We start from the raw sequence: 23,079 nt of genomic DNA, 5'->3' as shown, positions 1-23,079 counted from the left end.
TCTGGCCTCATCGCTACCGCTGGCCTCTTAAAAGTTTTCCTTCAGTGGGAATGCGTGTGTTCTTCCCTGGACCATTTGCTGTGCCCACTCCGCCGCCGTCCGCAGTAGCAATTGGGATCACCTTCAGATTCAGTCTTAAAAAGTATCACCTGCAGAAGTACTTATAGAAGTTGTTCTCTCCCTCCCTAGAAGGGCAAGTGGACTTTGGAGTTAAGATGCAGGGTGCTGAACCAGTATCGACCATGAAAGTCTCAGAGAGCGAAGGAAAGCTGGAGGGCCTGGCCGCAGCGGTGACCCCAAACAAGAACAGCAGCAACAGCAGCTGTGGGGGCGGAATCAGCAGCAGCAGCAGCAGCAGCAGCAGCCGCGGTGGCAGTGCAAAAGGCTGGCAGTACAGGTGTGTGCCTTTCTCTCAGGAGAGGTAGAGGTGGTGGTGGGGGGGTGAGTGTGCTGGGATCTGCATTTCTTCACTTGAAAGGTCTTTTATCCACTGACTTCCAGAAGCAACTAATACATCTTATTTGGACTTGGGTTCTCACCTTTCATGAGCAAGATTTAAGTTATTCCTTCCTTCATTCAACAGGTATTCATTGAAGGCCTTTGGAGACTATCTAGATAAATCCCTGAATTTCCTCTGCAGCCCTAGAGTCTTTCCTCTGATTGAATTCTGTCTTCACTTCTCTTTTTGCCTGTAGGAGGACATAACCATCTAGAACCTTAGGAATCAGTCAGATCAGGTTATTCCAAGGTATTGGAACTAAAGTGTTGGATTCTTTATTTTGTTTCACTATTTGTCTGTGTGCCTGACGCTAGTCCTTTTTAGCTTTTGTGCTGCTTGTAGTTGCGAAATTTCTGTGAAACTTGAAAGTTTCGGGACTCAAGCCAAGATTTGGAGAAGGAAATTTATCGTGAAAAAATCCATGTATGTAAAACGTGCTTGACCCTATTAACATACAGAAGTAAGGTGTAGAAGATTATAAGTTTTTATTGGTAAATGACTGTAGGACTGAAAAGTATATTTAGTTACTGTAAGATGTTTAGGCTAACACTTGGAATCATCATGTTTTGTTGCTTTGTTTGCCTGTGGTTTAAGAGTAACCATGTAAAATTATCAATTACTCTGGCAGGGGTATTTTGTGATTTTAGGAAGCAAGATAAAGTAATATTGCATGTAGTCAGAGGTCATTCTTCTGACATCGTCATCTCTTTGATACCCATTCTCAAATGAATTGAAAAGTGAAACAGGTTTCCTAGAAGAACTGGAGTGAGTTGTCAAGAAGCTTTACTCCTGTGCACTTTACTCCTGTGATTTCACTCAGAACACTATCTTATTTACAGTATTATTTAATGGCTTTATAATTTTTTCCAACTAGAATCACAGATGAAAAAGGTTATTAGGGGAAATGTGAAAGGAAATGGTAACTAACAATATAGGACAGTTAAAGAATATGTGAAAAACTAGCATGCAGACTCAGCTGTATTACTTCCTAGCACAATAATCATAGTCATCCAGAAAGCAGTCTGCTTAAGAAGACATAGACTGTATGACACGGTGGTGAACAATTTCAAAAGATAGTAGCTACAATTAAAAAAAAAGTTTCAGTGTCTGGAAAATTCATTTATGTGGAACTCACCTCCAAGGATGCAGATAAACAAGGCATTAATGCATTTACATATGGACATTTTTATTTCAGTGGGAATTTTCCAAGGTTAATCCAACATAGCCTTCAATCTAATTTATCCCTTTGTCCTCTAGAAGATTGATCAGGGAGTGTTCTCTGTTGTCCTGTGTTGCTCTCTTTTCCCTGACTTCTTCCCCTGAGGTTTTAGTCTCTAGACTAAGAACAATAATAGAAACCAATCTAATCCTTTCCTCTTTAAAGTCATTTACACTTTCCTTAACCCTTATTTTTGACCTTTGGCTCTGTCCTCACTAAAGAGTGAAAAAAAAAAATGATGTTTTTAACCTCTTATTCCAATTGATTTCTCTGTTACAAATCTTTTCTTGACTTTTTTGATATTTCTTTTGGTTTCTTTTTTATTCCTCTGTTCCTTTATCATTTTCTTTGGTTGACCTTCCCTTTAAAGGCTAATGTGATACTCCATCATTTCTCATCTTGAGCTACATATTTTCTCCTACTAATCTTATTCTGTTTCTGGAACTTGGAGAGGCATATATTCAACCCCCTACCTGTAATTTGCTACTATTCCATTTTTAAAATGGAGATTTTGTGAAATTTAATGAAAACCCTGTGGTTTAGACCTTGGGCTATGCACTTTGAAATTTAGTTAACATGTTTTCAAGGTTCATAAATATTGCAGCATGTATCGTTTCATTTCTTTTTATGACTGAATAATACTCCTTTTTTGAATGTAGTGTTTGCTTATCTTGCCATAAATTGGTGTACATTTGGGTTGTTTCTTTTTTGTGGCTGTTGTAAATAATGCTGCTATGAATATTTGCATTCAAATTTTATGTGCATATGTGTTTTCATTTCTCTTGGGTATATACCTAGAAGTGAGATTGTTGGGTCATATTAATGACTCTTTTTTTTAACTTTTTGGGGACCAGCTTCAAAGTTTTCCTAAGTGGCAGCACTATTTTAAATACTCACCAGCAATGCGTAGGGTTTTAATATTTTCACATACTCACTAATACTTGTTACTGTCTTTCTTTTTAATTTTAGTCATCCTAATAAGTATGAAGTGGTATCTTGGGTTTTTAGTTGCATTTCCTTGATGACTAGTAATGTTGCACATCTTTTCATGAGCTTGCCAGTGTATTCAGATCCGTTTGGCTGTTTTAAAAAAATTGTTGTATAATTGACATACAACATTAGTTTCCGGTATACAACATGTGATTTGATATTTGTATACATTGTGAAGTGATCATCGTAATAAATCTATTATGCTATTTATCATCTTAGCAATTTTCAAATTTGTAATACCATATTATTGATTATAGTCCCCATGCTATTCATCTCCTTGACTGACTTGTTCTATAACTGGAAGTCCGTAAATATTGGTCCTGTTCAGTTATTTCACTTACCAACTCCCATTTCCCATTTCCTTCCACCCCTCTGGTAATCTCAGTCTGATTTCTGTCTGTATGATTTTAGTTTTGTTTTGTTTTTCTGTTAGATTGCACATACAGGTGAAATTATACATTATTTGTCTCTGACTTATTTCATTTATCATAATATCCTTATGGCCTATCCATATTGTCTTCAAAGGCAAGATTTCATTCTTTTTCATTGCTCACCCTCTCATGTGTGCATGCATGTGCACTTATGCGCCAATGTGTGTATGTGTGAGTGTGTGTATTCTTTCACTGACAGAGATGTAGGTTGTTTCCATGTCTTGGCTATTGTAGATAATGCTGCAGTGCACATAGGGGTGCGCCTTTCTTTTCTAATTAATATTTTTATTTTCTTTGGGTAAATACCCAAAAGTGGAATTACTGGGTCACTTAGTGGTTCTATTTTTAATTTTTTTAAAAGATTTATTTATGCATACAAGAACTGGGGTACAGAGGTGTGGCAGGGGAGGGGTGATAGGATTCACCAGAGACAGAGAGGGGAACACAACAGGCAGATTGACTGAAATACACTGCTGAGGGGAGCAGTGGATGAGTCAGGAGAGTCTGCTGCACCATGTGGGTCACCTCCCTGGCCAGGGATCAAACTCATGCTTCAGTGGCTGTGGATAGCTTCATAGGCTGCTTCTGAGGCCCCTATTTTTAATTTTTTTGAGGAGTCTCTATAATGTTATCTAAAGTGGCTGTACAGTTTACATTCCCACCACCATTCCTTACCAACACTTGTTTGTTGTTTATTTATTTATTTATTTATTTATTTATTTATTTATTTATTTTTAAAAGATTTATTTATTTATACAAGCACTGGGTACAGTCAGAAGCGCGGGAGGGTAAGAGAATTCACCAGAGCCAGAGTGGGGAGCAGAGCAGGCAGAAGGACCGAAGCACACTGCTGAGGGGAGCAGCGGGCGGCAGGAGAGGTCTGCGCGCCATGTGGGACCCTCCTCCGGTGGCCGGGGAGCAGCCAGGGATCGAACCAGTGCCACAGAGGCCGCGGGCAGCTTCGCAACCCCGCGCTCAACCGCTGCGCCACCAGGGAGGCCCTGTTTGTTGTTTTTTTTAAATGTAGCCATTCTGATAGTCATCAAGTGATATTTCATTGTGATTTTGATTTGCATTTGTTAGCTCCTGGGGTCAAATTCAGGCCCCAGCCTGATATAAAGTGCTGAGACTTAACCCCAGCACCACCAGGATTTCCCTGATCATTAGTGATGATGAGCATCTTTTTATATACCTGTTGGCCTTCTGTATGTCTTTGAAAAAAATGTCTTTTCAGTTCTTCTGCCCATTTTTAGATCTGATCGCCGGAGTTGATTTATGTAGTCCTATTCATTCATTTTTGCTTTTGTTGACATTTACTTTGTGGTCAAATCCCCCCCAAAAAATCACTAACATGATTTCAAGGGACTTAGCGCTTATGTTTTCTTCTAGGAATTTTAGGGTATCAGTTCTTATATTCCAGTCTTTAATCCACCTTTGCCCATTTGAGAATTGGGTCTTTCTATTACTGAGTTGCAAGAGTTCTTTCTAAGAGTTCATATATATCAGATATACCGTTTAAAAATATTTGCTCTCGGGCCTCCATGGTGGCGCAGCGGTTGAGCGCTGGGTTGCGAAGCTGCCCGCGGCCTCTGCGGCGCCGGTTCGATCCCCGGCTGCTCCCCGGCCACCAGAGGAGGGTCCTGCATGGCGCGCAGACCTCTCCTGCCGCCCGCTGCTCCCCTCAGCAGTGTACTTCGGTCCTTCTGCCTGCTCTGCTCCCCGCTCTGGCTCTGGTGAATTCTCGCACCCTCCCGCGCTTCTGACTGTACCCAGTGCTTGTATAAATAAATAAATAAATAATAAATGAATAAATAAATCTTAAAAAAAAAAAATAAAAAAAATAAAAAAAATAAAAAAATAAAAATATTTGCTCTCATTATGTGGGGTGTCTTCACTTTAAAAAATTTTTTATTTTTTTGCCTTTTGACTGGAACAACCAGCTTCCAGTACATAACTAATGTGGTCAACACAAAGGAAAAAGGAGAAGCACCAACTCTATGTTCTCTAGGCCTTTTTGAAGAAATGGAGTTGTTCCTTTTGCCACATACGTGCAAATCTGCAAGAAAGGGATATTGCAGACAGCAAGAGAATGGGCATCAATGCCCCATCAGTGTTACCATGGCAAAATCAGAAGTCTATAATGTCACCCAGCATGCAGTTGGCATTTTTGTAAGTAAACAAGTAAAGGGCAAAATTCTTGCCAAGAGAATTAATGTATTGAGCGTATTGAGCATATTAAGCACTCTTAAGAGCTGAGATAGCTTCCTCAGACTAGTGAAAGAAAATGAACAGAAAAAAAGAAAGTTAAAGAGAAAGGGACTTGGGTTCAACTGAGGTACCAGCCTGCTCCACCCAGAGAAGCACACTTGGTGAGAACAAATGGAAAGGAGCCTGAGCTGCTGGAACCCATTCCCTATCAATTCATAGATGCATGATAGGTATGGGGAAAAAAAATAAAAGATCTCTGGATTATGAAAATTAAAAAAAATTATCTTCATTTCTTTTTAAAATTGTTGTATAACATTGTATTCATTTCAGGTGTGCAGCATAATGATTTGATATTTGTGCATTGCAAAGTGATCACCACAATTAGTCTAGTTATACATAGTAATAAAACCTTTTTTTTTATGACGAGAACTTCTAAGATTCACTCTCTTAGCTATGTAATATTTTTATTGTCTGTATTCACCATGTTGTACTTGCATTACTGTGACTTATTTTATAACTGGAAGTTTGTACCTTTTTACCCCCTTCACCTGTTTCACTCTGTTTTCACTCTCTTGATAATGTTTATAGCACATAAGTTTAATTGTCATGAAGCCAAATCTATTTTTTCTTCTCTGCTTATACTTTGTGTCACATCTAAGAACCTACTGTTAAGTCCAGCATCACAAAAATATATGCTTAAGTTTTTTTTTTTTTTAAGATTTATTTATTTCTGCATACAAGAGTTGGGGCACAGGACAGAGATATGGGGGGGGGGGTGAGAGGATCTACCAGAGACAGAGCAGGGAACAGAACAGGCAGATTGACTGAAATACACTGCTAAGGGGAGCAGCGGGTGAGACAGGAGAAGTCTGCCTCACCATGTGGGTTTCTTCCAGGCCGTCCGGGGATCGAACTTGTGCTGCAGAGGCTGTGGATTGCTTCATAGTGCAGTGCTTAACCCCTTGCGCCACCAGGGAGGACCTTAAGTTTTGTGTGTATTTTACCACTTATAAAAGTTCTCTGTGCCTTTCGAGAGGCCTTTTTCTTTATATTTAATTTTCCTTTACCTTTTGTGAAATAACTGCTCATGTTTGTTCAGTTTTCTAATGAATCTTAATATTCATCTTGTTAACATGTTTAAGGTCTATCTTAAAAACATTACATATTACTATTTAATACTTAAAATAATTTTGCTAATTTTATTTTTTAATTGGAAAAAGAGATATTTACCTTACATACTTGTCCCAGTCTTCCAGTTTCCTTCCTTGGAGGCACTTTCACTGGTTTCTTCACTGCAGTTCCAGAGAAATTATATTACTCCTTTATATAATAAGTATATGACCACATATAATATTTTAATTTTGTTTGGGTAAATTTTTTAGTATACTTGATGTAAAGATTTTCCTAGTCTTTGTATTTTAATTTATTGCATTTTTTTAGGCATATAGAAACTTTTATAAGTCAGATCTCTTTTTGTTTTCCTTTCACTTCTAATTATAGAAAGTTATTTTTATAAATACTTGTTTGCATGTAGGCATAACATGATTTGGTAGTTTTGTATTTAACTTTTTCATTTACCTGAAATTTGTTATAAAATATGATAGGAGACTGTGTTATCACAGATTCCCTGCCTCAGATTAAATGTATTGAACCAGCAACATTTATTTATTTATTTATTTTATCTCATAGCATCTGTGGATGAGGAACCTTGGTGTTGCTTAACTGGGCCCTCTGTCTCTAGGTTTTTCACAAGGCTCAACTGGGAAGGATCCCCTTCCTGGCCCACTCATGGCACAATTCTGTTCTTTTTACCTGTTGGACAAAGACCTCTATTCCTCATTAGCTGACCTCTGGTGGCATCATTTGCTTTGTGGCTGCATGGACTTCTGCACAGAGTATCTCATTACTTGGTAACTTGTTTTATCAGAGTGAGGAAATGAAAGGCGAGAGAGTGCTGGCAGGACAGAAATCATAGTCACCTCTGCCTAAATGTGGAAGGGAAGTCACTTCACTGTTCTTTTTTTTTTTGTATTTCAGAGTTTTACTCACTTCACTGTTCTTTATTCATTGGAAGCAAGTGGTGAGATTCAGCTCACACAAAGGTGTGAGTACCAGCAGGGACTCATGCAAGGATGTACCCATCACAGATGTTAATTCTGGACTGTCGTCTACTCTTGAGATAGATTTGACAAGTAGGCAATTGGAAATTGTTTTCTAAAGCTGAGATTAGGACTGAATTTGATCTTTGGGGAATAAGAGGAGCTACTAGACAATCACTTGCAAGAGCCTAGACTGGAGCAGGCTAGAAAAGAAGGGAGCCTTTATAGAAAGATTGAAAGACCAGGTGATTGATTAGGTGGAAGGAAGGTGGTAGTGAGGGAAGAAGGTAAAAGTTGACTTCAGCCATGCAGAGTTGAAATTTTGAAAAGTCTAGAGAAGAAGATTTTGAGAGTCAATGACATATTTGGTTTATGGCATGTTGAACTTAAGTTGTCAGAATGTTTTCTTTTGAAGTTGATAGACTGTTGAAGTGGTACATCCAGCCTGCTTTTAGAGCTATGGAGCATTGTAAATGTAGATAATTACTTTATATATCCAGAATGTTTTCACTTCTATTATTACACTTAATTCTCACAGCAACTCTTAGAGTTATCCACATTTTGCAGTTGAAGAAAACATAAGTCAAAATGAGTTGGCCAAGGTTACATGGTCAGTAAGTGGAAGAACTTTCATTCCTGTTATTTACATAGGAGTATTAAAGGTAGATAAGCTCTCTAAAGAAATGGATAATTATTCATATTTTTAGGTATTTGTGATTTCATCATTTACTAGTGTTCTACTCATGCAGCAGATATTTTTTAGCCTCTACCATATGTGAAACTCTCTTGTTAGTTAATCACAAAATTTGTGTATACCTAGAACAATAAAAGTAGAAACCCCAAGTGTTCCTCTGGGGATTCTTGAAAAAGAATCAGGAAAGGGAAGAACCTCAGCTGAATTTGCAAAATTGCTCATGATGATCTTTTTAAAAACCAAAGTTTTTAAATAGATTTAAAATAGATAGAAAATAGATTTCTTAATTCTAGATCATCCTTCCCTTTTCATAAAGGGAAGTGTTTTAATAAAATGTGCATGCTTCCATTATTTTATATTCTTAATGTCAGCTTTTAGAAAACTTTACAAATCTGCAAATATGCCACTTGCTTATTAAAGTGGACAGAAGAGAACTACTCAGAAGGAACTGAAAAGCAAATCAAGGTATAAAATGGGCCTGCTTTTTCTTATTTTGTTCTCTACACTGATTAACCATGTTTAACAAGCAGGCAGGTCTCTTTTATTCAGTAGCAAATAGTTAGGCATTTCAGTAAGTGGGTAGGAGTTTGTAGAACCAAGTTTAGGGGTCAGACCTGGCGTCTTCCCACTCAAATACTCTCACGGAAAAGAACCTCCTTGCAAATGGGAAAAGAGCTGCCTAAATATAACCTGTTTACTGTCTTTGAGGTTTTACCACTTCTATTGAGGCTGATTTGAAGAAAAAATCATTAACATTTGCTTTTTTTTCTCTTTCGGAATTAAAAGAAAGTTGAGTGTATCTTTCTGTACTTAGCTTTTCCTGCTAGAAACCTATAAATGCCAGTAAAAACAGGGAAAAACCACTTCATAGATATGTAACTAAAAACTACGAAACACTGCTTCAAAATCTAGTGAGCAATAAATTTTTCTTTTAATTATAAGGAAAAATCACAAGTGATATAAAAAAAATTGACTATGTCAAGCCTCGAGGATCAAAGTATGGTTTATTATGATATACTCTGATTTCTTAATTTCCTTATACAGTTGGTGCTTAACACAGGTTTGAACTACTTGGATCCACTTATATGTGGATTTTCTTGTAAATAATAAACACTATAAACCTAGAATATCAGTAAATATCATAGAGTTCTGTAAATGTATTTTCTCATGGTTTTCTTAATATTTTCTTTAACTTTATTGTAAGAATACAGTATATGATACATATACAAAATATGTGGTAATCAGTTGTTTGTTGTTGGTAAGGCTTCCATTCAACAGCAGGCTATTAGTAGTTGAGTTTGGGGGAGTCAAAAGTTATACACAGATTTCCAACTGCACAGGATTCAGCACCCTTAACCCCTGCATTGTTCAAGGGTGACCTGAATTTTTGCTTTACAGATTTAAATACAGTAGATTTGAATTCATTTTTTTCCAGAGAAGTTACTATGTCAGAATTATACAAACAGGTTAGTATTAGAACATGTAAATTAGTCTTTTTAGTCCTTTTTTTGTATAAATCACATAATTTAGATACTAGGGGAAGTTATCCATCAAATAGACTTCCAGGAAATTGTGTCTTTTCAAAACACTTTTTTTTAAAAGATTTATTTATTTACTTATTTGTTTATTTATACAAGCACTGGGTACAGTCAGAAGCACGGGAAGGTGAGAGAATTCACCAGAGTCAGAGCAGGATGCAGAACAGGCAGAAGGACCGAAGTACACTGCTGAGGGGAACAGCGGTCGGCAGGAGAGGTCTGCGGGCCATGTGGGACCCTCCTCCGGTGGCCGGGGAGCAACCGGGGATTGAACCGGCGCTGCAGGGGCCGCGGGCAGCTTTGCAACCCAGCACTCAACCGCTGCGCCACCGGGGAGGCCCTCAAAACACTTTTTTCAAAACATTTATTTATATATATTTTACATCGTTTATTCATTTTTTTTTTTTTTTAACAGTGTTTGCCTTCTTTTTTCAGGTGTAGTCCCCATAGAATTTCCACCATCAGTTCACTCATGCACCATAACCATAATCCCTTATGCTCTTCCCACCCTCATTTTGATCCCTTTCCCTTCCCCTCCCCTGCGGATTGTCTCTGATACATAGTTGCCTGTTTGTTTTTGTTTTGTTGTTATTTTTTTCCCCTGATGTCTTATTTGGTTCCCCTATATTCCTCCTGTAAGTGAAACCATCTGATATTTTTCTTTTTCCTTCTAACATTTCACTGAGCATAATCCCTTCTAGCTCCATCCATGTTGCTGGGAACGGCATTTGTTTATCCGTTTTTTTGCTAAGTAATATTCCATTGTATATATGTACTATATCTTCTTGACACAGTCATCTATTTTTGGGCATTTGAGTTGTTTCCAAGTCTTACCTATTAGAAATAGTGCTGCAATAAACATAGGAGTGCAGATATCCTTTTGAATTAATGTGTTTGTGTCTCCTTTGGGTAGATCCCTAGGAGTGGAATTGCTGGGTCATATGGTAATTCCATTTTTAGTAGACTGAGGAACCTCCAGATAGCTTTCCATAGTGGTTGGACCAGTTTGCACTCCCACCAACAGTGTAGGAGAGTTCCTTTTTCACCACATCCTTGCCAACATTTGTTGTTTTTCGTTTTTTTAATATGTGCCATTCTTACTGGTATAAGGTGGTATCTCATTGTGGTTTTGATTTGCATTTCCCTGATTATGAGGGATGTTGACCATTTTTTCATATGCCTGTTGGCCATTTGCATTTCCTCTTTGGAGAAGTGTCTTTTAAGTTCTTCTGCCCATTTTTTCACTGCATTGTTTACTTGCCAAACACTTATTTTTTACTTCCAAGATAGTGTAGCATATCCTTGGTATAAATTATAATACATTGAAGAGAGGACACATATTTGTTCTTTTTGTTTGAGGTAATATCTCTCTTAGCTAACAATCTCCTAGCTGATTTTGCTTAATAAAGTCATTTATGTCCAGAATATCAGGTTTAACTTTAAACTAAATTGATTAGTCACATTAGTGTTTTGGCATTACCATCTGAATTTTAGGACAGTTTATAGAACAGTTTAGTTTGTTGGTGAAAGAAAGTATTTCTTTTTGGTTTATAGGCATTGGAACAAAGCGTAATTTCCCACTCTGTTTCCCTGTACTCAAGTTTTGGTTGCCTTTGCGGGTTTTCTTCGTCTGCTACCCTTGAGATTGACTGGAAGGTGCCTGGAGGAGATAAACTGGTTAATAATTGATTCTGACTACAGTTGAAACCCTAGTCAGAGGGATACAAGGAGAGAAAAAGAAATGAGGGAGAACAAGAAAAGGATATAGCAAGAGAAACAGAGGTAGGGAAGAAAGGGAGGCAATGGTAAGGAGCATGGTATCGATGGAGAGAAGAAATGCCACTAACAGTTGTTTCTGCAATCGGTATCCTATTCTTGATAGAGGTCTTTATTTATTTTTTTAAAGATGTATTTATTTATGCATACAAGAGCTGGGGCACAGGCCACTGCTCCCCTCAGCAGCGTATTTTGGTCAATCTGCCTGTTCTGTTCCACACTCTGTCTCTGGTGGATCCTCTCACCCCCACTCTACCCCTGCATCTCTGGCCTGTGCCGCAGCTCTTGTATGCATAAATAAATATATCTTTTAAAAAAATAAAGACCTCTATCAAAGATTTATTTATTTATGCATACAAGAACTGGGGTATAGGCCAGAGACACGGAAGGTGAGAGGATTCACCAGAGACAGAGCAGGGAACAGAACAGGCACACTGACTGAAATACACTGCTGAGGAAGCAGTGGGCAAGACAGGAGAGGTCTGCTGCGCCATGTGGGTAGCTCCCTGGCCAGCCGGGGATTGAACTCGTGCTGCAGAGGCTGTGGATAGCTTCATAGTGCTGTGCTCAACCCCTTGTGCCACCAGGGAGGCCCAAAAATGAACTTTTTTTTTTAATTATTAAAGATTTATGTATTTATTTATACAAGCACTGGGTACAGTCAGAAGCGCGGGAGGGTGAGAGAATTTACCAGCGTCAGAGAGGGGAGCAGAGCAGGCAGAAGGACCAAAGTACACTGCTGAGGGGAGCAGCGGGCGGCAGGAGAGGTCTGTGCGCCATGTGGGACCCTCCTCCGGTGGCTGGGGAGCAGCTGGGGATCGAACCGGTGCTGCAGAGGCTGCGGGCAGCTTCGCAACCCAGCGCTCAACCGCTGCGCCACCAGGGGAGGCCCCAAAAATGAACTTTTCAATAGCTTTAATCTTTTGGATTGTCATCTCTTCATAGAACAGAAAACATAACATGATCAGCTGTGTGGTATGTTCTCCCTTCAACAACTAGATTTTACTCATATTACCTAATATATTAAAATCTATAAAAATCCCTACATTTTAAATGGGAGCAAAGTGTGAAGATTGAGGTTCAAATCCTCACATTTTATTTTATTTTTTTTTGTAATTTCCACTTTTCTCCACCCCTTTTTTTTTAAAGATTTATTCATTTATACAAGAACTGGAGTACAGGCCAGAGGCGTGGGAGATGTGTCTCACCTGAGACAGAGGGGAGCAGAACAGGCAAATGGACCAAAAACACTGCTGAGGGGACCAGCGGGCGAGTTAGGAGAGGTCTGCTGCATCATGTGGGTTGCTCCCTGGCCAGGGATAGAACTCGTGCTACAAAGGCTGGGGACAGTGTCACTGGTTGGGTCTTAAACCTTTGCGCTACCAGGGAGGCCCTCTACCTGATAAATTCTGAGTGAATAAGACATTCACTCCCAAAGTTCTTTATCCTGGCCACCAGATGATGCAGTTGTTCCACAGCAGCTGATGGCACTGATTTCCCCAGAGAAGGGGAATAGAGAGGATGAGAGAGGGACAGTGTAAACAGTTCTTCCAGAGAATAGGTTGCTCTTAAGTTGGTTCTTTGTAACCTGTTTATATAGTAAGAAACAGGCCAGCAGTTTATAATGCACAATTGAGTTGTAATATTTTAATTAGATGCTAATAGCCATGAATGACACTTAGTAATAAAGACTTGGTGCAGGGAACCTAGATTGAGGGTAGTCCCAAAATAGTGAATTCTGGAACATCTTAACACTTTAAGAGCATATTTAATTCAAGTTGTATGGCATTTTAGGCCTGTGGGTGTATAGGGTATAAATAAATAAGTACATACTTAGGTTATGGATCCTCATTGTAGAAGCCCAAGAAATTAGAGGCAAACAGATTGGCCTCTTCTGTGTCCCACCATAGTGAGGAGGCACTATTTTGGCTAGAGCTATTTTTCAGTTTTCCTAGAACCATAGCATTAGATTTTATGTAGCTCTGTCTGTAGTCAGAGATACAGGACATGTGAACAAAGAAGATATATTTTAATTGAAGTAATGTTGATTTACAACACTATATGAGTTAGGGGTGTAGTTTCATGCCTCAGAGTTTTGAGAACAAGAATAGTTCAAAGAAACTAAACTGTGTGTTAAATATCTAAAATCCTTTGAAACCCTTTGAAAAGAAGCTTTTGGAAAGTTATTTTGGGATGGAGTTCAGGGGCCTTGGGATTCCTGTGGCCCCCAAAAGCTTTTTATTTATCTATTTTATTTTATTTTTTTCAAGATTTATTTATGCATAGAAGAGCTGGGGCACAGGCCAGAGATGAGGTGGGTGAGAAGATTCACCAGAGACAGAGTGGGGAACAGAACAGGCAGATTGACTGAAATACACTGCTGAGGGGAACAGCGGACGAGTCAGGAGAGGTCTGCTACGCCATATGGGTTGCTTCCTGGCCGACCGGGGATCGAACTCGTGCTGCAGAGGCTGCGGATGGCTCCACAGTGCGGTGCTTAATTAACCTTGTGCCACCAGGGAGGGCCGGTACCCTAAGGTTTTTAATCCCCAAGCCTGAGAGTACAAGGGACTATGTTGATGGCTCATGGGTGATGTGGTGGTGGGAGATTTATGGGAACCGCACCTGAGGGGAGAAATCCAATATTGTACAAAAATGAACAATGATATAAGAAAATAAGAAAGTTTAATAAAAATAAAATAAACCTCAAGCCTGGGGAAAGGGGGGATCCAGATAAGAAAAGTGCATATTTCTTTGCCTTTCCACATAGCATACTAAAAAGAAACAGGAAGAAATAGCTTGGTTGTGACCTGGGAGCTAGGAGTAGAGCAACTTTAGGTAAACCCAATGAGGATGAGTTTCTAAAGAAGAATCCTTTTCTGTAGACTGTGAGCTTTAGAAATTATTAAAATGAGAATTCAACTGGTGCTGTCATTTTTATGACAATAGATGCCTGATTATCAGAACTTTGGGTTGGTATTTTAGGAGTTGACAACTTTTATCTTCTTGAGATTGGTGACCTTATGAAACTAGTGGGACTTGAACAGTTTGACTTAATAAGCAGTGCTGCTGGCTAGCCTTGAAATTGAAGGAAAATACAGGGATTCTTTATTTTCAGATTTGATCTTTATCTTCAATCTCTTTGAAAGAATGAGATTAGAAAGGCACCAAACTTTGAGTTTATTCTTGAGGTATCCCCCTATTTGCACTCCAGTAATAGTTGAATCTTATAGTCATTTTGGTCACTTTGCTTGAGAGAGTGTCTTTACTTTCAGGTCTTTTCATTTGTTATTCAGCTCTATCTACAGTTTTTTTTTCAATTTTTCTATTGGTTGTGTCAGCTCTTCTCTGCTTTTGCCTTTGATGTTCATGTTTTGAAGATTGCCTTAACTGACACACAATTTTCTGGATGTTGGTTAGCTACAAATTTTACCAAATAAGCTTTATGATTCAGGGTAGTAGAGAAAATAAATATTTAATTTCCTTTGCTTTTTTTTAGTGTAAAGTTAAAATTTTACAATCGAATAGGTCACTTAAAAAGGAGTTGTTAGGGCCTCCCCGGTGGCGCAGCGGTTGAGCGCTGGGTTGCGAAGCTGCTCGCGGCCTCTGCGGCGCCGGTTCGATCCCCGGCTGCTCCCCGGCCACCAGAGGAGGGTCCCGCATGGCGCGCAGACCTCTCCTGCCGTCCGCTGCTCCCCTCAGCAGTGTACTTCGGTCCTTCTGCCTGCTCTGCTCCCCGCTCTGGCTCTGGTGAATTCTCTCACCCTCCCGCACTTCTGACTGTACCCAGTGCATGTATAAACAAAACAAACAAATAAATAAATAAAACATGCCTCTATTAAAAAAAAAATCTATAAAAAAAAAAAAGGAGTTGTTAATGTAAACTCCAAAAATAAAAGTTGATTGCTATATATCTAAAAATATATCGATATAGACAAAGCTTTCATGTATTTTCTTCGGTATATAGAACCTTAAAATATTGAAAAAGAATTTTCAAGGATGTAGTGGATTTTCTTTTAACCACTGTCACAGAACATAACTGTAATAAATGGAAAAAGAGAGGAGTAGGAAGAAAAGAAAATCCTTTGTAATAGGATATTGGTACAGGGCCTCCCCGGTGGCGCAGCGGTTGAGCGCTGGGTTGCGAAGCTGCCCGTGGCCTCTGCGACGCCGGTTCGATCCCCGGCTGCTCCCCGGCCACCGGAGGAGGGTCCCACATGGCGCGCAGACCTCTCCTGCCGCCCGCTGCTCCCCTCAGCAGTGTACTTCGGTCCTTCTGCCTGCTCTGCTCCCTGCTCTGGCTCTGGTGAATTCTCTCACCCTCCCGCGCTTCTGACTGTACCCAGTGCATGTATAAACAAAAAACAAACAAATAAATAAAAACATGCCTCTATAAAAAAAAAATAATTAAAAAAATAGGATATTGGTACAGTTATTAAACTAAATCTTCCCATTGTGACTTGTAGTAAGTAGTAAGCTCTTTGCCTCATGCCTTCGGGCCTAGGAGATGGGAGCGAGGTGTCACACGCTCATGAAAAATAGGATCTTCAGTTTAGAAGCCCAAGGAATTAGAGTCACAACATATTGGCTTCGTGTGTGCCTCATCAGAATGAGGAGGCACTCTTCTGCCCAGAGACCATTTTTAGTTATTCTGAATCCATACAACTAGATGGTATACCTTCAGTATTGAATAAGTTATAAAGTGTGTGCATTTATATTTGGTTTATATTTATGTGATTTTATATATAATGATGTTTATTTGAAACATTGTATAATTAATGAGGCGTTCACTTGTTTTGAAGAAATGTGGTAAAATAAAGTCGTATAGATAGGAAATTTGGGAGATGAAGCACCTCTATTTGTTGATCTATAAATTTTTCTTCTGAAGAAAGTTTGAGGCATTTGTATTGTATGTATACTTTAATAGTATGTATGTATAATAGTATGTATCTATACCTGTTTTGAAAACTACACAGTTAATTTTCTGGGATTTCTTGTAATTTCTGATCTTTCTGATCTTTTTGAAACAGTGATCACATGGAAAATGTGTATGGCTATTTAATGAAGTATACCAACCTCGTCACTGGGTGGCAGTACAGGTAAGTGTGATTATTCTTTGTCACATTACTCCTAAGAGACCAGAAGAGTGGAACTGAAAAAAAATTTTTTTAAAGATTTATTTATTTATTTATACAAGCACTGGGTACAGTCAGAAGCACCAGAGGGTTAGAGAATTCATCAGCGCCAGAGCGGGAAGTAGAACAGGCAGAGTGACGGAATACACTGCTGAGGGGAGCAGCGGGCGCGGCAGGACAGGTCTGCATGCCATGTGGGACCCTTGATGGCGGCTGGGGATCGAACCGGTGCTGCAGAGGCTGCGGGCAGCTTCGCAGCCCAGCGCTCAAACACTGTGCCACCAGGGGAGGCCCAGAACCAAAAATTTTATATTCTACTATTCAGTACAAACATGGCTGGGGAACCATTTAAAGAAGAATTTACCATGATTTCGAAAAATCTGTGTACTTGTTTCTTTTTAGTGGGTAGGAGGAGTTGACATCTGTCAAAATGGTAGCCTCCAAAATGCCTTAGATGTTAACTGTTCTGTTAGAATTAAGATCATGTTTTTACCTTCCTTGAGCATTCTATACTTTCCAGGTGCTAGGCTGTTACAGTAATTTGGAGGGAGCTGATAGATTTCTGTGGGGAGCCTGTTTTGTGCATGATTCTCAAAACTTCTCTGGGACTTTGGTGAATTTAAATAATCAGCCCAAGTCACACAGGCATTCAGTAAGTCGCAGTGCCAACCATCTTAAATATATTATGTCATTGATAGTTCTGGGGAAGGGTAATTGAACTTTTTTTGGGGGGGCAGTAAAATACACATATCAAAAAAATATACATACCATAAAATTTACCACTTGAATCACTTTTAACTTCACAGTTCATTGGCATTACATATATTTACATTGTTGTATAGCCATCACACCATGCATCTCCAGAATGTTTTGCCTTTTCTCAAACTGAAATTCTGTATCCATTAAACAACAGCTCCCCATTTCTCCTTCCCTTGGTCCTTGGCAACCCCTGTTCTGCTTTTATCTTTGTGAATTTGACTGTTCCAGGTGCCTTGTATAAATGGAATCATACAGTATTTATCCTTTTTTTTAAGATTTATTTTTATTTATTTATACAAGCACTGGGTACAGTCAGAAGTACAGGAGAGTGAGAGGATTCACCAGAGCCAGAGCGGGGAACAGAACAGGCAGACCGACGAAATACACTGCTGAGGGGAGCAGTGTGCGTGGCAGGAGAGGTCTGCGCGCCATGTGGGACCCTCGCTGGTGGCTGGGAATTGAACCAGCGCTGCATAGGCTGCAGGCAGCTTCGCAGCCCAGCGCTCAACCGTTGTGCCACCAGGGGGGGCCCCAGTATTTGTCCTTTTATGACTGATTTATTTTATCTATTTATTTATTTATCTATCTATCTATTTATTTATTTATTTAAAAAAGATTTATTTATTTATACAAGCACTGGGTATAGTCAGAAGTGCGGGAGGGCGAGAGAATTCACCAGAGCCAGAGCGGGGAGCAGAGCAGGCAGAAGGACCGAAGCACACTGCTATGGGGAGCAGCGGGTGGCAGGAGAGGTCTGCGCGCCATGTGGGACCCTCTGGTGGCCGGGGAGCAGCCAGGGATTGAACCAGCGCTGCAAAGGCTGCGGGCAGCTTCGCAACCCAGCGCTCAACCGCTGCACCACAGGGGAGGCCCTATGACTGATTTATTTCACTTAGCTTAATAGCTTCATGGTTCATTCATGTTATAGCATGTGTCAGAACTTTTTTCCTTTTTAAGGCTGAATAATATATTATTATATCTGTCTATCACATTTGTTTAGCCATGCACCTTTCAATGAGCATTTGGGTTGTATTGACCTTTTGGCTACTGTGAATAATGCTACTATGAATATTAGTACACAAATAACTTCATGTCCCTATTTTCACTACTTTGATGTATATACCCACAAGTGGAATTGCTGGATCATTTGATAATGCTATGTTTAGCTTTTTTAAAAAAAGATTCATTTATTTATGCATATAAGAACTGGGGTACAGGCCACAGAGGATTCACCAGAGACAGAGTGGGGAACAGAACAGGCAGATTGACTGAAATACACTGCTGAGGGGAGCAGCAGACTAGATAGGTGAGGTCTGCTGCACCATGTGGGTTATCTTCCTAGCCAGGGATCGAACTTGTGCTGCAGGGGCTGCAGATAGTTTCATAGTGCTGTGTCTTAACCCCTTACACCACCAGGGAGACCCACTACATTTAACTTTTTTGGGGACGCTCCATACCATTTTGCATTTCAGCTACATCATTTAAAACATTCCTACCTCTATGCACAAGGGTTCCAAATTCTGCAGTGTACTCAGAAACATTTGTTATTTTCTGCTTTTTGCTTGCTTATCTGTTTTTTTTTTTCCCATAGCCAGCTTAATTGGTGTGGTTTTTGAACATTTTAAGTAATAAAGCTAGAATTTTAACCCAATTGTACTGGCTCTAAAATCTGTATTCTTTATATTATGTCATGCTGCTTTGAATTCTCGCATGTCATTTGGAAACATCTGCTTTTGGCCATAATGGAATAAAATGAATTGAATTTGCCTTCCTACCGACTAGAAAGTGAGACATAATATATGAAAGAATAACTTTAGGACATTTTGAAGAATAGTGGAAGCACTGATGAAAATGTGATTGTTTAAAGGAGAAGAAGGTCCACGTTTACTTTGAAGCAACATTGGGTGAATCAAATAGGAGTGACATGGTCCATTGTCTATTGCAGTACTTTTTACAATAGCTAAGATATGGAAACAACCTAAATGCCCAAAAACAGATGACTGGATCAAGAAGAGGTGGTACATATACATAATGGAATATTCAGCAATCAGAAAACATAAATGCATGCCATTTGCAGCAACATGAATGGAGCTGGAAGGGATTATGCTCAGTGAAATTAGTCAGAAAGAAAAAGAAAAATATCAAATGGTTTCACTTATAGGAGGAATATAGGGAAACTGAACAAAGTGTCAAAAAAAAAAAAGAGAGAAAACTGGCAGGCAAACTATAGATCTGAGGCATATAGCAGGTATATAGAGGAAGAGGGATCAAAATGGGGAGGGTGGTAACTGTTCAGGGGTGATTTGGTGGTAGGAGATTTATAGGCACTACACCTGAGGGGAGAAATAAAATACTCTACAAAAATCAACAATGATGTAATAAAATGAAAAAGTTTAATAAAATAAATACTATTAAAAGGGAAAAAAATAGGAGTGACATGTAAGTTGGACATCACATGAGAGTTCAAAGCTGGCCATGAAAACTGAGAAGGGAAGCATTCCCATTGAAATGAAAGGGGCAATTCTCTAGGGTTCCCATCTCTTATTTTTTTTTTTTCTAAATAAGTAATATCAAGGGACTCTTTTCATTTTTGTAATTTTTTTAAGGCTTATATTCAGATGACATCCAGAATTTTTTTGTCCCTGTCAAGTTCCCGAAGTGGAACAGAATAAGAAAGCTCCAAAACATACCCAATTATATAAGAGTTAGAATACGTTATAGATGGCATTTTAGCTTAATGGCATCTTGAGGTCAGTGGTGGGTGTTTGTGTCATTGCAAGAGGGAAGCTGCCAATAAGATCCCTGTAATTTCTGTAATTTCTGAAGGTGAGATTGTCTTTCATATGGTTTAGGGTTCTGTTCATGCTGAGCATTGAAGTCTCGGGATTGTTGGAACAAAACAACATAGTTACTTTTCTATCCAAAATCTTCATTAAAATTTATTTTTGTCATCATAAAATATAGTTCCAAGTCAGAATGTTTTTTAGGTTGAAGTTGTACTAGATAATACTTCACTGTGAGTTTTGAGCTGTTAAAAAGATTAGTCATTAACCACTGGTTGCCTGGGTAGTTAGCTAGTAGATTCAAGCAAACATTCTGGGATATAGAGGACTACTCTTCCTTAGCCCTATTCTTATTATTTCTCTGGTTGTGTAAGAGACCAGTTTTTAGCAGCATCAGAAAGTGTGTGGATGAAGAAAACGCATCTGACAACACAGGACCTTTTGCCAACTTTTCCTAACAGTGACCTCAGCTTGTAAACTTGATTGCGGGAGACCCACTCTAGAAAAAAGTTTCATTTTCAATTTTCTGTCAACCTGTTTGGAGGTGTTGTGATATAGTAGAGATACACTGGGTCCTGAGCTTGGAACATTTAGACTGAATGATAAAAGGGGGACCAAAAATGTCAAATCCTGAGAAAAGACCCTAGGCTTAGCGGCTCAGTTGCATTGGCATGCCTATCCAAACTTTTGTCTATGAGTTGCCAATGAAGTTTAAGTAGCAAAAGCATTGTGCCTGTGCCAGATAGTGAAGACACTTTCCCTATAATAGAGTTCTATTTTAACTAAGGACAATTTAGAGCAGCTGGGAGAAGTCAAGCATGGAATACTCTATAAATAACTGCTTGTTTAGATTGTGGTACTCTAGGAAAGTCATAGCAGCAAGACCCTCTGCTAAATCCACTTCCTCCCATTTTCAACTGTAATTTCTGGGTCAACTGTAATTTCTGAAGGTGAGATTGTCTTTCATATGGTTTAGGGTTCTGTTCATGCTGAGCATTGAAGTCTCGGGATTGTTGGAACAAAACAACATAGTTACTTTTCTATCCAAAATCTTCCTTAAAATTTATTTTTGTCATCATAAAATATAGTTCCAAGTCAGAATGTTTTTTAGGTTGAAGTTGTTCTTTAGGTTGATAATACTTCACTGTGAGTTTTGAGCTGTTAAAAAGATTAGTCATTTCCCCAAACTGACAGTCTTTGTTATTTTAAAATGGCAAAAAAAAAACCCAATTATTTTTCCTTTAACAACTTTTGGTGACTATCCTGCATGTAAAGATTTACGCTAAATCTTGTTTCCCTGCCACATTTTGCTTTGTTTCTGCATTTCTTTAGTTTATTGCTTAGGCCAGCTTGCTAAAAATGCCTTGAACAAGAGTCTAATACCCTCTGGGCATAAGCTTTCAAACTATGTGGATTGTCTCTCTGTCCTTAATCTACATGTCTTGTAAAATAATCATTTGCTGACTAATTTCTAATATTTTACTAGACCCTTGTCATCTTTGTTTTTTGTATATCTGGATGATTTGTGGTAATGCTTTTGGGATAATGTACTTATTCATAACAAACATGACAAACATGAGATTTCAAAACATTGTACTCTAAATTTTCTTTAAATTGACTACTTCATTTTCCTTTGCCCATATTAAGTGAATTATACTGACTGCTTTGAACTGTGGGAAAAGATTTCCTTCTCTTCTTCCTTTTTGTGTTTATTCATTCCTTCTTTGTTTTGTTCACAGCTTTACTGTGATAGAATGCACACATATCATACACTTTGCCTATTTAAAGTGTACAACTCAGTGATTTTCAGTCTATTCAAGAGATTGCTTTCTTGCTAACAGACTCTTTCTGTTCACTTGATGAATTTTTTATAAGTAGATTCATGTCTTAGTCTGTTTGGGCTGCTCTAACAAAGTACCAAGTCTGTGTAACTTATACACAAAAGAAAATTAATTTCCATAGTTCTGGAGGTTGGAAGTCTTTGACCAAGTTGCCAGCATAGGAGTGTCTTTTGGACTGCAGATTTCTCATAGTATTCTTCGTGGCATAAAAAGGGAAGGGGCAAGGAAACTTTCTTGGGTCTCATTTATAACGGTATCAATCCCACTCGTTACCCAAACATTATCCACCTCTCTGTCACTTTTTTTTTTTTTTAAAGATTTATTTATTTATACAAGCACTGGGTACAGTCAGAAGCGTGGGAGGGTGAGAGAATTCACCAGAGCCAGAGTGGGGAGCAGAGCAGGCAGAAGGACCGAAGTATACTGCTGAGGGGAGCAGTGGGCGGCAGGAGAGGTCTGCGCACCATGTGGGACCCTCCTCTGGTGGCTGGGTTGCAGCCGGGGATTGAACCAGCGCTGCAGAGGCTGCGGGCAGCTTCGCAACCCAGCGCTCAACCGCTGCGCCACCAGGGAGGCCCACTTTTTTTTTTTTATGCAACTTCATTGTACAACATTGTATATATGATTAAGAGATATAGGTTCACACCTCTTCAGATGTATGTTACCACATCATGCCCACCACAAAGATACTCATAGCCCTCTGCCGTAGTCTATTAGGCCCCCTCTACCCTACCCCCTTCCCATGTCTTAATACCTTAGGAGTTAGGATTTTTTTTTTAACTTTTCCTTTTTTTAAGAGGAGGAAAATGAAACCATCCACCACCTTGGCTATGGTGGACCCAACTCATGGGGATGTTCCAGGGACACCTGGGAGTAGCCAAGCCAGACCCCTTTAGATGCTGTCTGCGAGCCAAACAGCTTACAGGAGGTTTCCAAAGAAGAAAAGGCACTTTTTCACCCAGTTGGGCAATGACATTCTTTGAGGGCACCTAGAACCTTTTAGTAAGCTTGCGGTGTACCCTAACCAGATACCTTCGGTTATTCCGAAGGTTCCTTACCGTCCACCAGAGAACCAAAAATAAAAAAAGAGAGAGAGAGAATAAGAAG

The 23,079-nt window shown here is 39.2% G+C and overlaps 1 protein-coding gene across 1 annotated transcript in view; it reads left to right on the top strand.

Annotated features, from left to right (window-relative positions):
* Window positions 1-206: 206 nt before the first annotated feature.
* Window positions 207-23,079, top strand: part of OSBPL11 (oxysterol binding protein like 11) — a gene marked incomplete at its 3' end in the record, with an annotated part of 73,599 nt that continues 50,726 nt past the window's right edge. The window contains exons 1-2 of the mRNA XM_084231715.1: window positions 207-397; window positions 16,485-16,553. Of these exons, the coding sequence (XP_084087841.1) occupies window positions 216-397; window positions 16,485-16,553 (251 nt within the window). The 5' untranslated portion in view covers window positions 207-215. The remainder of the gene's footprint in view (window positions 398-16,484; window positions 16,554-23,079) is intronic.

Source organism: Talpa europaea (genome assembly GCF_964194135.1).
Source record: "Talpa europaea genome assembly, chromosome: 4".
NCBI classification, from domain to species: Eukaryota; Metazoa; Chordata; class Mammalia; order Eulipotyphla; family Talpidae; genus Talpa; species Talpa europaea.
The sequence above is the reverse complement of the archived record's forward strand: the minus strand, read 5'-3'. Positions and strand labels throughout refer to the sequence as shown.